Source organism: Panthera tigris, chromosome D1, assembly GCF_018350195.1.
Source record: "Panthera tigris isolate Pti1 chromosome D1, P.tigris_Pti1_mat1.1, whole genome shotgun sequence".
NCBI lineage: Eukaryota > Metazoa > Chordata > Mammalia > Carnivora > Felidae > Panthera > Panthera tigris.
The window spans coordinates 38,634,189-38,651,690 of NC_056669.1; the positions used below are offsets into that span (position 1 = coordinate 38,634,189).

The following is a 17,502-nucleotide window of genomic DNA, read 5'->3' on the forward strand; positions in this document are numbered from 1 at the left end:
TGAGAAAGCTAAAACAGGGTGAGCACCCCCTCCCTCTCAGCAGCTATGTTTGGGGTTTGGGTAGAAGGAAGGCCGGACTGGATAGGATTCCAAGGGTCAGAGATCTGGGCTGGATCCCAGGCTGGGGTGAATCGCCCTGGCTGTTTTGGAGGCCAGCCAGAGTGGGGCAGGTAGCCAATCTGATGCCAGCCCCTCGATGGGTCTGGGTTTGTACAGTAATGAGAAGGACCCAGGCCCACTCGGAGGCTAAAACGGCATAGAGAAGAGTGGTACCCTCATCCCCCCGGGCAACAGAGGGTAGGATGCTGGGAAACCAGCCAGGCTTGCAGCAAGTGAATGCCAAGCCTCCAGGTTCTGGTATGAGCAGGAGACAAGGGCAGCAGCAGCCATGGCCAGCGTCGTGTGGCCACTGGTTTCTGAGGACACAGAGCAGACATCATGGTGCCCACTGGCCTCAGTGAGGTGTATCTGAATTCTAGATCCCCTGGCAAAAGGCTAGAGCCACCAGAACGGACTCGGGCTGCAAATAAGCACTCCTGAGAATTCCTGGACATAAACTGGAGGGTAGGTTTAGAGAAAGACTTAATCTGTTTATAATATGGACAGTCAAATCCTCAGAAGTCTTTATATTTGAGGGTATCAATGTGGGTGAATGATTCAAACTCCAAGCTGGGAAGCTGGGTAGACAGTTTGTGTATGTAAAGCACCCATCACAGTAGGTGAATAATCAGCCCAACATCTTTCTTGGTTTTCACCCCCATATAACGGGAAGGAAGAAACTTTGGATGCAGGAGACATTTGACTTGGAACAGATTTGCTCCCAACTTTCGAGTCTTGCCGTATCCTCCTCACATAGGGTGGGGGAGGGGAGATGAGTGGCAGTGTTATTTGGTTCATATGCCAAAAATGAAATCTTTCAGAAGGTTCTGACCACGCTCGAAGGTATCAGAGCAATTGCCTAGGGACGTGAAAACAGTAAACATTTAAGGATGCCTGCTACATTTGAGCGTCAGTCCTACAACGCATTTACTTCCCACCCCCATGGTCTGAGCACGTCCTATTAGCAACCCCATCGTGTCAGCCAGGGTGCGAGCAGGAAATGGATGGTGTGCCCAGATGGTGCCAGAAGAGAGTCTGATGAAGGCACCGCTGATTCCAGTGTGCCGAGCAGGGTTAAGGGAAAACTGGTGAGGAAGCCCCCTAGAGGTAAAGTGGGGAACTGCTGCCACCCTGGGTCAGAAGAGAGGACTCCAGAATCCAGCAATGATGTGATGCTACAAGAGAGGGGGACTCTGGAGGAGCTGTGGCCTGGACCAGCACAGCCTGCCAGGAAGGGAATAAGTGCCCTGGCTCTTTTTCTTTCCACCCACCCGTATCCTGCCGAATCCAAGTGGATATATTCCAGATGATATATTCCAAAAGGTACGTTTTCCAGGGCACAGAGCAGAGTGGCAAAGATGATATTGGGTCTGGCAGAGCATCAGAAAAATAGATGACACACGATTTTAGAGATTAGGAAATGAAGCTATAGATTAAGTAATTTTCTCAAGGTCAGGAAGAAAGTAAAATTTAAACCCACACAGTACCACTCAAAGTACACGTTCTTAACCACTAACGCATGCTTCCTATAATTCATTTAAAAGATTACTAATTATCCAGCACCTCTTTCTGTCTGCCCCCTACCCAATCATTCTGCTGTTGATGGACTCCACCTTACGCCCACCCAAATTTCCCAGCCTCCTTAGAGCTAGGTATGGCCATGGGACTAAAGCTCAGGCCAAAGGAACGTAGGTGAAATGATGTGTGCAGCTTTCAGGCTGTGCCTTCCGTTTCCTTTCTGTCTTCCCGATGGGCCGGAATGTGGATGTGATGGTGGGGCCTGAAGCAGCCACCCTGAACTGCGTGGAAGCAATATTTCAGGATGTCGGAGCACAGAGAAGCCACTGTAACAGTACCTGCCTATGTTCTAAGTGAAAAAGAAACTTACTTGTTTCTTATTTAAGTCACTGTCCTTTTAGCTTTTGTTATAGCAGCCAAACCAGCATCCTAAATAACACAAAGACCCGGCACCTACGTGGCCAGGATATGGCTCAGCCATTGTGGCTGAAGCAATATGACTGGCAGAGGCTGCTGGTGATCCCAGTGTAAGTGTTCTCTCCTTCTTGGAATATTACTAGACTACACTGCCTAGCCTCCTTCCTTCTAGGTGAGGCTACGGGCCCAGTTCTCACCTTGGGAATATGAAAAGTGAGTATGTTACCTCCAGGTTGAGACAAGTCAACATGACTGTAACACAAACAAGAAACACTGCCTTTATCATGTTAAGCCATTGACATGTGTGTGTGTTTGTTACAGCAGTTAGCCCATCCTGACTAATTTTATACTGAACAAGCTGCTGTACTCTGACAGACAGAAATACTATATTATCCAGAGCTGTGAACTCATCTCCTATTTTAGGAAGGAAAGGGGAGAGGCTGGTAAACATTTAAGTTATCATTTTAAAGACGCTACACAAATGTCATCATTTATTCTAATAGAGCCCATACATCCTGCTTGAATGAGGAGAATAAGAATTGCACAAGGAAAACTCCTTCTCATGGTATATCAGCCCTCAGCAGCATGGCTCCCAAGAATGGTATTTTCTTTTTTGATACATAATTTTTTTTAATTTACTTATTTTGAGAGAGAGAGAGAGAGAGAGAGAGAGAGAGAGAGAGAGAATCCCAAGCAGGCCCTGTGCTTTCAGACCAGAGCCCAATGTGGGCCTCAATCCCATGAACTGTGAGATCATAACCTGAGCCAAAATCAAGAGTCGGTCACTTAACCGACTAAGCTACCCAGGTACCCTCCAAGAATGCCATCTTCAAGGGCACTCCTTTAGGGACTCAGAGGAAAGTTCGCAGGGTCTGAGCACAGACAGCAACAACTGAGCTCAATGAGGCACGCCAGAGGGTCAAGCAATCCCAAAGGGCAGCACATCAGGAAAAGTGAAGGGAACGTGGGATCTGTCTGCTTTGGGGTGGTAGAGGGGACTTCCCCCCACTCTTTATAATGTCCAAATTTCCTAAAATAAACAGGTGTTACCTTTATACTAAAAAATGTTTTTAAAACTTCAGTTTTTAAGAAAGGTAGAAAATAAACTGGATAAGCCTAACGAATGAACAAAGGAGAGAGATCTGGGCACAGGTCAAAGGATTCGGTCCCCAAGGCATGGTGATAACAAGCAGAGGATCCAATCTTAGAGATAGGTATCTGAAAAGACACAGCATCCCAGGGTCCGCCATCACTCACTCGTTCAACAAGCATTTACTGATGCCAGGTTCTGTGCTGGCTGCTAGATTTACAGAGAATGAGGTGGCCACCATCTGGGCCAGTAATTCACAACCTGGCTACACCCTGGAATCACTGGAAATGTGATTTTTAAAAAGCACACTGCCGCCTGGGGCCACATTCTAGAAATTCTGATGTCCTTGGTCAGGGTGAAGGCTTGGTTTCAGGACTTTCGTTTTTATTTTTTTAAGTTCTTAAAATTTATTTTGAGAGAGAGAGAGAGAGAGAGGGAGAGCATGGGCAGGGGAGGGGCAGAGAGAGGGAGAGAGAGAATACCAAGTGGGACCCCTATGCGGGGTTCAAACACACAAACTGTGAGATCATGACCCGAGCAGAAATCAAGAGTTGGACGCTTAACCGTCTGAGTCACCCAGGCACCCTGGTTTCAGGACTTTTAACAGCAACCCTGATTCTGACGTGCAGGGTTGAGAACCACTAGGACGACAGGACACTTGGGCTTAGTGTTGAACCAAGGGTAGGAGCCAGCCAGGAAGACAAGGAGGAAAGGAGGGAGGGCATGTAGGCACGGGGAACAGGGCTGAATTTAGAGGACTGCCGCATGGCTCAAATACAACTACAAAGTTATAGTGGGTGGGGGTGATGCAGATCATGGAGGTCTTCCCATGCCTAACCAAACATCTATCCTTCAAGTAGTAGGGAGTCAGTAAAAGTTACTAGACAGGGGCAGACATGGTCACATCTGGGTTTAGAGAGCTATCAATTCTGCCTAGGGATGGGACTATAGAAAGGCTATGAAGAGGTGTGGGCTTTGCCTCCTTAGGAAATGGAACCACGGGGGCGCCTGGGTGGCTCAGTCAGTTAAGTGTCCAACTCTGGGTTTCGGCTCAGGTCATGATCTCAAGGTTCATGAGTTTGAGCCCCACATCAGGCTCACTGTACTGACAGTGCAGAGCCTGCTTGGGTTTCTCTCTCTCCCTCTCTCTCTCTGCCCCTCCCCTGCTCATTCTCTCTCTCTCTCTCTCTCTCTCTCTCGAAATAAATAAACTTTCAAAAAATCCTAAAAAGAAAGAAAGAAAGAAAGAAAGAAAGAAAGAAAGAAAGAAAGAAAGAAAGAAAAAAGAAAATGGCACCACCAGAGAGAGAGGGCTTATTTCTGGATTCTCCATCACAGGCAGCCTTCAATACAGCATTCATCTAGAGATAAGACTCTTTTTTCTACTGTCTTTTCAAAACCTCCTTTTTTTGTAACTTAATTTCATTACACGATCTTGCTGCAACACTGAGGATAAAACTGCTAAGGGCCAGTGCAGTGCACTTGGAGACTCAGATGAAAATTTGGAGGTGAAACAGACTACCAATCGTGCCACAAGAAAGCAATGGGACTGTCACCAAAGATCTCAGATGGAAAACCATTCCATGTGCTACTGCAGGGACAAATCACTAAATAACTCAATTGACCTGATCAGCATCCCTGACCATCTGTTTTTGGAGACTGGGTAAGTTGCAGAGAAATTTCTAGAAATAGAAATGGTATCGGTTAATAGGTGGGACAATTGACAAGAGCCATTCCATCCTTCATGCACGGGAAATAAGTACCTTTCAAATGAATAATAGTAACAGCGAGCACTCCCTGAAGACCTGAGTATACAACTCAGGTACTAGGGCTTTCCATACACCATCTACGACGTCCATGCAAGGTCTCCAGTTGGGCCAACGAGATAACCAAGGCTCTGAGCGGTTCAGCCACCTTCTCAAAGTCACAAGTAAATGCAATGATAGAATTCAAATGAAGTTTTTATGACTTCCCTCTACCTCTTCTTCAAGTCTCTCATCTGCTGGCCAGGGGTTGAATCTGTGCTCATCTGTGTTCCAGAAAGAATGGCTTCTTGACAAGCTCATCAACTGCCGTAAGAGGCATTTTTCCCACTGTGTGTCTAAGAAAAGCACCAAAAACTATCATGACTCTTTCCAAGGGAGAAATGCCAGCTTCGTCTTTGATCTGAGCAGCAAGGAAGCAACGCAGTCCCATCCAGTGAGCTGCTCTGACAGGGAGAGAATAACCCTTTGGAAACACCATGCACGCAAACAGCATGGCCCATGAATATCAATAATAAACACCCATAGCTGTGTACCTCCTTTGGCTCAAGGCTCCTCGCAGCATCTCAGGATACTGGAGCTGGATGACACCTTAGGGGTCACCTGCCACAACCCCAGCTTTCCAAAGATGAGAAAACAGGCTAGTGAACATATTTATTAAGAACCCTGGTCTCAGGCTCTCAGACTTGTGTTTTCTATTCTCAGTCACCCTGCAATCCCAGAGCCCAGGAGAAAACCCCATGGCTCCTCTACAGTCTCATCTCCTCATGAGAAATTGTGCTTTTCCCCCAGGGAAGCTGAAGAGAAATAAGGTTGCTTCCTTATCCTCTACCGCTAATTTGAAGGGCTCCCCCTACGTATCACTGCCTCAGCACTGAGGGCAGTCCGGTCTGTTGCTGCCGGAAGTAGATATGGAGACGAAAGAGGGTCAAACACCTGGGCCCTTTCTGGTGCCTAAATCATTCCGTGAATGCAAACAATTTAGTAGGTATACAGGCGGTTTCTCAGAGCAAGGAATGCTCAGCCCATATAGAATGCTTATGCTGATCTATAATTTAAGAGAACCAAATAGCTTCTGTCACACTGTGGAGTGCCAGGGCTGGTGTCATTAATACACAATTACACACGAGCAGAGCCCTTCACCACATATCCGCCCTCTTAATAAATCACTTCATGCAAACCTGTGGTGTAGATGTCATTTTCATTCCATAAGAGGATTCACTATAGTGAGCCTTTAAAAGCTAGTTTTGTTTATGCATTTAATCTGCGATTCCATTTACAGAGATAATGATGGCCTCGCAACTTGTCAGACACACACCTTCTGAATAAAACAAGGCACTCTCCCCTGTCTCGGAATGCCATCCTCCATGCAGACCTATTTTGGGTGCATGAGAGTCATCGCTGAGGTGGAGTTTTATTTCAGGTGGAGTGGGATTTGGTAAGGACCAAAAGAAAGAAAAGGGAACCCATCGCTGAGCCACCAAAGCGAGACTGGGTGGCAGGAATATTGAGAGGGATCCTGACAATGCAAATTTCCTTCTCTCCACACAAGGAAGTCTGTCTGTGACAGGAGGGTTGCAGTTCACTCACCACAAGTCTACACTTACAGGTTCAGGCACAGGAGGACAAAATGCCCCCGGTTCCCAGACACCTACAGGGAGGGACACAGCTCCCAGGTGGTGACTAGACCACCCTTGGGGGCGCTCAACTCAATTCAGTAATGGACTACTCTCACGAGGTCCTAATCCGGCAAGGTCCTTGGTTGGGGAGAGACAGCCACCAATGTGTCCTTCCAGGTAGGATGAGTCCGGCTGCTTCCAGAGGCCCCAGGTCGGTAAGTTTGCTGAGCCTCGCTCCTCGCCACCGCACCCCCCCCCCATGCCACATCTGACACTTCCCCTGTCACCCCCAAGCACCCCTGGGGGGTGCCTCCTGACCCTATCCCTCTTCCCCTCCAGCTGATTCAGTCCTGGCACCCCCAGACTCTCCGTTCTTGGGCGGAATTCTGAGAAGAGGCAAAGGGCTAGACTTACCTAACTCCTCCGGGCTGTAGGGCTCGGGAGAGGCTTCCACAAACTCACTGTCTGGAGTAAGAGAAAAAAAAAAAAACAAAAAACAGAAAACAAAAACAGAATCGCAATCACTCAGGGCAAATCGATCAAGCATCTGCTACCGCGCAGGTCCCCTAGAAAAGCGCGGGTTTCTCTCTCGCAGAGATCGGAGTCCGTAAACCCGGGGGCCAGGCGGGGTTCGGGACACCGGATCCAAAGGGGGTAAGAAATTGCCAAAGAAACTTGCCGGGCCAGTTCGGACCGGGGACCGCGCGCCTCCCAGGCTCGGGCAGGTGCGCGCCAACTTTCCGCGGGTGCGACCCCGCGGATCCCCGGGCCGGGCGCGCCGGGCCGCGACCTCATCCTGTCGCCCTCAGCCCGCGAGGCGCATTGCTGCGTCCCCCCGGGCTCGCGTCGACGCCCCGGCGCCGAGAAGCCCCAAAGTTTCGCGGCGGGTACCGGAGGCCCGCGGGCGCGCGGCGGTGGCGGCGGCGAGCTCCCCGCGCCCACCAGGCCGGGCGCCCCGCGCGCATCCCCGCCGCCCGTTGCTAGGCGACCGTGGCCGTCACGCTCGGCAGCGGCGCGCGCGCTGCCTCCCAACTCCCTGTTGGAGGGTGTCCTCCCCCGCCCCCACCCCTTTGGCCATTTATTAAAAACTGGAGCATAACCAGTTCTAAAACGATCCCTGCCTTCTTGTATTACGTCTGCCCTACCCCGATGCTTGGGAAATCGTTTGTTCCGTTTTCTCACGAGGAGATGCCGGATTTTCAGAGCTTGAATATGTCCTGCACCAGGGGAGAAGTAGCTTCGTGTGCCCCCAACCCCTCCTTCCTTTTGCACAGGAATTCTAACTGCAGTTCAAACAATTTTTCCTCCCGTTAAGAGACCACCTGGTTCGAACGGTGAAGGTTAGTAGGTCTCCATTTCACAGGTAGTGAGACTGAGCCTCCGAAGTTAAGTAACTTAGGGATGACTGCACAGCACTGTGAGGTGTGTGTGTGTGTGTGTGTGTGTGTGTGCGTGTGTGTGTGAGACCCTCTAAGGAGAGCAGAGCAGAGCAGAGCTGCTTCTACATAAAAAGTTGAGTGGTTTCAAATACAGAATGTAAATTCAGAAGTTATGGTCTCAGAGTCCATGTTGTAGGTCCTAAAGCAATTCATGTTAGATTGCAGGAACTTCCCTCTCCGTGTCACTGGCCTGAATAACTTGGGCAGATGCATTTTGTATTTCCCCCCAGGACTCCCTGACTGCTCTGCCTGGGAGGGCCCTGGGCTTTGGGGATGTGCTCCAGAGAGCCAGCCCGCACGGATGCCAGAAGGAGTTAAGAGGAAAGAAGGAGAAAACTGAGAAAATGGTTGGTTGTCCCTTCTCCTGTCCCCGGCCTTGGAGACTGACAGTGGGAGTCTGCAGTCTGGGCAACCTCCTGGGAGCCGTCTACAGTCTCAGAGCAACCAGATCACCAGCTGCAGCAGCTGGAGGGCCCCTGGATCTGTGCCAGGGTGCTCTAATTCTATAAACACTCAGCCATCCCTGGGTTTTCCACTGTCAGCTTTTGGTTTACAAATTACCTGGGAGGACGGAAAGAAGCCACTGTGGCCAGCATTGCTTACGCAGGAATGCTGGAGCAGCAGGGTGGGGCTTCATCCATAAGCGGCCTGGCCTGTCTCTCTGTCCTCCTCTTTTCCCCCCACTCCTGACAACGGGAGCTCCCAAGTGCATGAAGGGAACATGCTTGGGTGAATGTTTGCATGTGTCACTCCAACCCCTCCCACTTCCTAGAATCCCCCCATCTGCCCTCAGGAATTCATGGCTCACCACCGCCACGCCTACTTATTGCAGCCGTCTATAGACCCTTGGGTTATTCCAACTCATTCCTTGAAGATGTGGGTACTTGGATCACTGTCACTTGCCCCAATACCATTCCTGTTATAATTCTGATTTCTGAATCTACACAGTGGATTCTTCTTGTCCTCTGGTCTCTCAGCTCTTCAGCGTCCTCTCCTTTCCTTGACCTCGTCCAACTCTCCAGGCTCCCTGCTCTCACAATGACATCATCCATAATTTCGATGTCAAACATTCTACCCTCCACCCGCCACCTCCTACTTTTCCAGTCTACTCTGTTATCTTAATCCAATGGCTCTCTGACCTTCGCAGCACCTATGATTTGCTTATCTCATGACATCTCTTCCCCCTTTATCCACCTTAGTTTCCAGGTACATTATTATCTTTTCTTTCCTTCATACACCTTCAGATTCAACTCCCCCCACCCCTTCCTCTCCATACTACTTACCTGGAAAAACCACAACCCTGATAAATACGAATTCTCCACTTTCTTTCTATCAGCACCTGGCTAAACATGGTTGGAAGAAGCACAGCATCATGCTTCCTGGCCTTATTTTCAGTTCGTGATCGCCGATCTCAAGTGGACCTTAGGATAGCCCAGCAATCACTCTCCGTTGGCCTACGTTTCTTCCCCTTCTCCTCTCCCATTACTATGGGTGCACCATCCCTGCTCCATCTAAGGCCACTTCTTCCATTGTGGATCAGATCCCGTCCCTTCTCATGTGGCTTTTCTCCCTTTCTACCTAAACTACTGTTTTCCTCTGTCCTAGATGATTCCCATTGGATTACGGACATCCTACTATATTCACTCTTCCCTGACACCACCTCTCTCCCCAACTACCACTCCCGCCAGTTCTCAGCTGCCCTTTACAATGAAATTCATCAAAAGAATTGTCTACACTCATTGTGTCCACTTCTTCCTTTTGTTTTTAAAGGCAAACAAACTTCTGTTCATCACTCTTCCAAAGCAGCTCTTGCCGCGGTCAAGACTGGCTTTGCTATTGCCAATTCCAATGGTTCTAATAGCAGCTGTTGATCCACCAATCCCATGTGTGGATGGACTCGTGTAGACTGTCTGCAGGATTAGTCTCCTCCCTCTCGTCATCTTATTGAGAAGCAATTAGTCTTTGTGTTGTAAGGGAGGCCATCTATGAGTGCTTTGGGGTCAGCCAGACCTTGGTTCTAATATCTGTTCTGCTACTAATTAGTAGTTTCATTTCTGCAAGCTTCCGTTCCTTTAAAAATGGAGAAAATAATCATACTTAACTCATAAGGTTGTGTTCAGAGTGCAGTAAACTAATGCACGTAGACCCCCCAGAAGAGAGACTGTCACGTTGTGAAAATCCGGTAAAATTAGTTATTACGGGATGGCCAGTTCCTTTACAGCCGAGAAAAAAAATGGGCTCTTTTCTTTCTTTTAACAACTTTGAGTTACTGAAAGGAGTCAACCAGCCACAGAATATGCTTCAAATTAAGGACGATATCACATTGGCCTGACTTTTAGTTGTGTTCTAAAAGAATTGGCTTGGAGATTGGTTACATGGAGTTGGGAGAAGGTTTTCCCCATGGGAAGAGCAATACACATGTTCTACTTGACGACTGGCTTCTGGAGCCTGCCAGATTGTTCTAACTCACAATGGTATCCCTGCAATTGGTACCTATAAATGGATGCCTTGTAAGCCAAAAAATTTCCTTATAGCACTTCAGTTATTTGAATTTCTTAATCACCCGAAGGTTAATGAGAAAATATTTTTCTTATTTCATCATTTGCTGTTGAAGAAAATTAAATATATGATTCCAATTTCCTATCTTAGGAAGCAGAGCAGAACAAACAATAATATTTCCTGTTCACCAAACAAACATTTATGGGGAATTTACCATACTTCCAGGACTGTGCTAAGCACTGCAGATACAAAGGTGGTCAGGACAGACTCCTGCCCTCCGGTCACTTACTGTCTAATAAGGGATTCCGTGACAGAGGATCTTACTGAACCTCAGGCAGTGTCCAACGTGCCTACCTATGCTTGACCTTTACAGGCCTCTTATAAAGAAACGGTTCTGCTGGAGGGTCACTGATCTATAAAGGACAGTGCACAAGCTTATCAGTTGGAAGCTGAGCTCTGTCCATTTTTAGAAGGCACTCTCAGGATGATATTAAACCTCTCAGCACCTGGGTTTCCTGACAGTAGCAAAGTAGGTAAAGTATGAGACAGACCGCACAGTGTGCCTGGCACAGTGGATGCTTAGTAAGTGTTACTTCTCTCCGACATGGAGGGCCTGACCATGCCAGAGTCCGCTAGGAGGAGAGTGATCCTTCTGTGCCGTGGCACCTGCAGGCAGGAAGAAGGAGCTCTTCCTTCTGTTTCTGTGGCAGCATTTATTAGAGGGTGGGACGTGTGGAGAGAAAGTGGCAGGGAGGAGATATTTCTGGGGCTCAGGGTGAACTATTTCTAGAACTCAGGTTTTCCATAGAAACAGATGACACAGCGGGCTAATAATGCCCACTATTACTACGGCTTGCTACATCATGAGTTGAATGGGGTTTGGGAGCTAGTCTGGGAATCCGACCTCTTTCTTAAATATCTATATCTAAATCTCTATCTCTGTCTCTACCTCTATTCATATATATAAATTACATGTTACTATATAAACAAATAATACATGTTCAAGGTAAAGGAAAAATCATTTAGTACAGAGGAGTATAAACTATAAAATGAGTTCCTCTTTCCCATCCTATCCCAGTCTCCATCCCTAGACTGAAACACCATCCACAGCTTCTTGGGCGTCCTGGGAGAGATTATTTTAGGCATATTCAAATGGATATATGAACTGTTTCAAAAAGTTACATATCATACTCCAGATTCCAAACTAAAGGCAATAAGTTTCTAAGTGAACTTTTGGTCCAGCTCCAATCATAAGCTGGGGGCAAGGAAGCGTGCAGAAACCATGGATAAAAGGTCTTATCTACTAGTGGAAAAGAGTAAAACTTTGAACAACATGTAGACTTTGGAAGGACGATACTTTGGCTATCTGGGAAGCTCCATGAGACTCCTCACTCCTTGGTGAATGAAGTATGGCCAAATGGCACCACTGGCCATAACTCTAGGATCAGAGGAATTCTTAGCCCCATCTCTCGAGCTAAGAGCACACTGCAGAAGCTTGTGGGGTGGCTAGCACAGTGCTTTGAGCACAGTGGCCATCACGGATAGCCTGCTGAGGGTGCAGGGGATACAGCGGTGGCCAGGGCTATGCCTGCTGCAGTCTGGGAATGCCTTCATCCCCTGGCCTTAGGCTCTGCTGTCCAGATGGCAGGCCGGCCTGGACTGCAGGCTCCATTTGGGGCAAAGGCCACAGGGTGGGACCCTGTTGCTGTCTCCAGCATGCCTTTCATGGGCTGCTCTGACTCTGGGGTCCCCAGGGTCTACACAGCTGCTCGGTCAGTGGAGAAGAGGAGGAGATGAGAGTCTTATACAGACGCAGCTTCTTCCTCTAAGAAATGCACGAGGGGCTGAATGCCACGTGGGGAGACTTATTTGCAGCTGAAGTATGTTATCAATTACCTTTGCAAGGAAGAGCTGCACCAATTCGACAAAACCAAGTTTGAGCAATAGCCAGAGGCCACTAGGATCTGTCCACAGCCTTCCCAACCCCGGGCCTTGGAAGGACACCGATTTCAAGCATGAAAGACAGAAAGAAGTGGGCTGAGCCCTCCCTCTGCCTTCCTCTCCTCCCCGGCCTTGCCCTTTGCTCATCTTCTCTGCAGGTAGCCTTCTGTCTCCCGGAGGCTCTCTGCTAGTTAACAGCAGAGCAGCAATGCCCGCCCCCCTTCCCCACCCCCCCTCTCCCTGGGGAGCATGGGCAGGACTGATTTAGGGGGAGAGAGTGGGGCCCGTGGCTACCTGAGCACAGCACGATTCTCTTCTGTTATACAGTCTCTTATCTGTGTCCTCTTAGGACAGGCCAACCAAGGACAAATGTATGCCTACCCGTAAGGTTTCACCAGAAAGAAACTGGTACTTAATTGGTCACAGCATTAGCTCCAGGGCCGAACTGGCGCAAAGGCCATCTCCCCTCCTCCTAGGGTTTAATATTTGTACATATATTTAGTATATATGTATATAAACATACATAGTTGCCTTATTTCCCTTAAACAAAAATCAAAACTTCGGACAACTGTTCTAAAAAAGGCGTTTTATAACTTCCAAAAGAAAGAAATGGGCTCTACCAGAAAAGTAACTATCTCACACCTGGAAAAAAGTCATCATCCTCAGCAGAAACAATACAAACCAAGAGATGAAATGCTGCCAAGTCTGCCAGGAAGCCAAGGATTCATTTTCTAAAAATGCTAAATATGTTCTCTGAAAAATCCAAATACCAATGCGGTAGGTGCTACTGACAAAAGCAAGGTGTTTCACAAAATGCATAAGCCAATTGTATTCGTCCAGCCCGCTAGGGTTCCTATTACTAACTATGGAACAGAGATGAAGATTTAAAAGACTCCTCACTCAACATCATATCAAAGGAGATAAACTCCGGCTGAGCCAAGAAGCTACTGGAAGGTGTATGTGGACATGAATCAGAATAAAAAACCATTCCAAAAATACACACAGAAGAAGGTCCCTGCAGAGGAAAATCACACACTTCCAACTCACACCCAGTTGGATCTACCGGGTGAAATCAGACAAAATACCCTGTGTGGAGATTAAGGGCAAAAACATTTGCTGCAATTGAAGTCTGTGACCAAACCGCGACAAAAGAAATCCGTAGGATGCATGTGAGTCTCCGCTGAGATGCGGAGACCTGCCCTGATCTTGAATTTTCCACCCAAGCATTCTGGACTGTGGCCTGAGAGGAACTCTCTTCTCTCAGAGACTGCAGAGAATCCTCTCAGGCTGCCTGAGGCCTCCTGCCTTTCACACTGGAATGGTATTTCCAAGACGATATGGCCCTGGCAGTCAACACAGCATAGGTACTGGAAGGAACAGTAGAGGCCAAGGTGCGAGCCCTAGTCTTGCCACTAGTCTTTGGGAAGTGTCCAAACCTGCCCAGACCGTGAGCTCTTCGGTAACACGAAAAGACATTTATGGAACTTGTTAAAACAAATGCCAGGAGAGGGGGCGCCTGGGTGGCTCAGGGGTAGGGTGTCCAACTTCCACTCAGATCACGATTTCACAGTTCGTGAGTTTGAGGCCTGGGTCAGACTCTGTGCTGATGGCTGCTTCAGATTCTGTCTCCCTCTCACTGCCCCTCCCCCGCCTCAGAAAAATAAACAAACATTATTATTATTATTATTTTATTATTTTTTTTAATAGGGGCACCTGGGTGGCTCAGTCAGTTGAGAAACTGACTTTGGCTCAGGTCATGACCTCGCAGTTGGTGAGTTCAGCCTCACATCGGGCTCGCTGCAGTCAGCCTGTCAGCTCAGAGCCTGCTTCAGATCCTCTGTCCGCCACGTCTCTGCCCCTCTCCGGCTTGCACTCTCCCAAAAATAAATAAACATTAAAAAAAAAAACCCTTTTTTTAAGTGCCAGCAGAGGACTGTGGATAACAGATTCCATCGTGTTAGTCTTTTTACCGCACCATATGCAAGAGAAACGTGCAGAAAAGAAACAAGCCTCACAGAAAGGTGGAGATGCCACACAGCGTTGTCCTTTGAAACCGAACAAAGAAGTAAAATGGACACCGCATAGCCCAGCGGCATAAAGACCCGAGTTCGAACGTGAGCTCTGCTGGCATTTAGCCGTACGACCTTGGCTTCGCCATCTTGCCGCTCCAAGGCTCCGTTTCCTCGTGTGCAAAATGCGGATGATGCAAATAACTCCTTGTTGGGATTTCAGTGAGGATCGATAGGAAATAGAATAACGCCCGCAGCAGTGTTTAGCGCACACAGCGCTCCCAGAAAATGTTCCTCCTTTCCTTCCTGCCTGATGTGAAAACTCTCCCTGACCTTGAGAGAAACCGGAAGGGAGATCTGCTCCTTCCTGTTTTTATAACCATAATGGAGACAGCACCGCGGCATTTCTATCACACACCTGGCCTGTACTGCCAGGTTAGGGTTCCCAAACTTCCTGGCTCTCCCCTGAGGAGACACATAAGCAGGTGGATTCCACTGGGAAGAAGGGACAATAGGGTTCCCGAAGGGCTGAGTGAACGCATTTATAACAGGATTTGGAGGTTCGCCGAGGAGGGCTGCCGAGGCCGCCCCTCCTGCGCCAAATCCCCACACGTGTGGTGTGCTAGCTGGCAAATGCAAGGAGCAGCCACATCAGCCTGTGATGCAGCAATCGGAAACAGAGCTCTGGCCAAATGCTGGCCCCCTTCTGTCTGATGCGTCAGGCACTGCAGACAGCTTCGTTTGGAAAATGGGTTCCAGCCCTTTAAAAAAAAGTTGGAAAAACCACCCGCCCAGGTCCTCGAGGGCGTTTTTAGCAGTGGAGGAAGCAAGAGTGGCAGAGGGACTTTCCTCCAGAAACTTCATTTCACCCCCAGACATCCTGGGTTCTCCTTGCCAGCTTCCTGAAGGCTGTTCCTACTCTAATGGCCGCCCGCGACGCCCTGACGATAACACAGAGGCAGATGTTGCGTGGATCTGGCCCTGCCCCAAGGCCGATGACTCACCAGGATGACGGAGCCTCCCTGGCAGATAACACGGTTCTCAGAGGATTCCATGAAGCCAAGAACAAAACCCGAAGGCCTGGACACTCCAGGACTTTCCCTGGTACTTCACTAGAAATGGAAACTCTGTTAGCCCACAATGGGCATCCCACAATGGGTGGGAGAGGTGGGACAGGGGTCAGGGCATGGAGGAAAGATGCTCAGAAGCAGGTGGGTCAAGGCCTAGGCAATGCATTAGCTGAAGTGGCCGTGGGAGGGTCTTGGATGATAATCTACACGTTGCAACAGCGCTGTTGGTTTTCTGGCCCTGCTCCGAGCTACGGCTCTTTTCTTCCATGACAATGAAATGACTGGCAATAAACGTCTGAAACTGGCCCACCAGAGACCTAAACTGAGAAGGGGGTGTTGGAGGGTAAAGCGAGGAGCGATAGCCATAGAGTGGCTTGGGGTCAGGCAGATCGAAGTTCAAATACCCACTCTGCCACTTCCCAGCTGAAGGATCTTGCACAAGCCTCTTGTCAGCCTCTTTGGGCTCAGTTTCTCCATTCATAAAATGAGAAGAAGGTTGTGAGAATGAATTGAGATCATCTATATGTATATATAAAAATGGCTCGGCATCATGTCTGGGGCAACGTATATACCCAACGAATGACTGCTCTTTATGTATTTTGGTGATGATGCCAATTGTGACTTGGCTTTGGCCCAGTGGGGCTTCCACTTTATTTCTGAGTGCAAGTTCCCATTCTGGCCACCTCTCTAGTCCTCTTAAGACCTGAGCCCTTTCCCTGAACCACAGCCCAGGCCTCTGAGAACCACCCTAACACTAGCTGCCCATAAGGATTTCTACATTTCAGCTCCCTTGATTCTTTGTCACTGTGTTTCACCCACATACCACACCACTGCCATCCTTTGCCTTGGACACCTCCATCATCACCTACTGAGGGTCCGAACTGGGACCACATATCCGGTATCTGTTGCCCACTAGAGTTAAACTCCTCCATCAGCCCCGAAGCTTATCAATTACCTGAGACCAACGCCTCCCCATTAGGCAGTTCGAAGACACCGGTCTGGTTCCCCTTCCTACTAGCCAGCCGTGCCCTGAAGATGGGAGATCCACGGCAGGGTCAACTCATAGCGGGATGTGGTCATTTGTGGAGTTGGTGGCAACAGGCAGTTTTTAGCCACCGGTTTGTCACAATGGTCCTGAAAGCTTCTAAAATTCTGTGACGGGTGATTCTATTGCCTAGGTTACAAAAGCACCGGCAGACAAAGCACATCTACTTCCTTTCTCTCCTCTGACTTCAGACTTTGGTGAAAAAGCCTGGAGCGGTGAATGGAATGCTATGGGTGTGCTCACAGTACCACGAAGTGGTGCCGTGGTGCCGGGAGAGGTGTGCACAGACCAGCTGGGTCACCACAGTCAAAGGTGGCTCTCAGCAAAGGAGAGATGCCCACAGGATGCGGTCCTACCCATTTATTCATTCGCTGAGCCACGCAGCCAGCCTGCCATTGTATGTATATGCATCAAGTATTCGCTAGGCTGCTTGTGAAAGGGATGCAAAGGCCAATGAAGCAAGGCCTCAGGAAGCCCAGAGGCTGCCCAAGCTATGCACCGTCACAACACAACACGGTAAGGCAGGCGCCGTGACATGGGAACCTGTAAGTTCCGCGGCCGCGCTGAGGTCAGGCCTCTCGGTCAGACCAGGGTGGAGTGGGTGGGTGGTGGCAGGGAGAGACCCGGAATAGATGACTTCGGTTGAGGCTTCACTGATGGGTGGAAACCTGCCGGGTAGAAGGCAAGTAGTAGTAACAGCCCGCGCAGAGGCTCACGGTGTGCGAGAGCATGACATGTCCAAGGATCCAGAGGCCGGTTAGTGCATCAACAGAAGAGGTTTGCTTTTAGTAATGAACAGCAGGAGATGAGTCTAGAGAGGCAGGCAGAGGTCTGATCAGGGAAGGCTGTGTGTTGAGCGAGGGAGGTTCTACTGTATTCCATGGGCTGTGAGGAGACACCGGCATAAGAACCTCTAACAAGTGGGTTAGGTGGAGGCGTGACAGGGCACAGGAGGGAACAGCCGTTGGCTTCTGGCTGAACTCATCCAAGTTT

General features: G+C 49.0%; 1 protein-coding gene across 4 annotated transcripts in view; it reads right to left on the reverse strand.

Moving 5' to 3' along the window:
• Positions 1 to 17,502, reverse strand: part of AMOTL1 (angiomotin like 1) — a 145,787-nt gene that overhangs the window by 107,744 nt on the left and 20,541 nt on the right. Inside the window, exons 1-2 of one of the 4 annotated variants that reach the window (XM_042957680.1) lie at positions 16,420 to 16,516; positions 6,921 to 6,971 (exon numbers count right to left, since the gene is read on the reverse strand). Coding sequence is in view for 1 of the 4 variants with exons in the window: in XM_042957682.1 (XP_042813616.1) it covers positions 6,921 to 6,971 (51 nt within the window). In the remaining 3 variants the exon portion in view is untranslated. Of the gene's footprint in view, positions 1 to 6,920; positions 6,972 to 7,185; positions 7,274 to 16,419; positions 16,517 to 17,502 lie in introns of those variants that run through there. The other 3 variants (XM_042957679.1, XM_042957682.1, XM_042957681.1) reach the window with 3 other exon arrangements.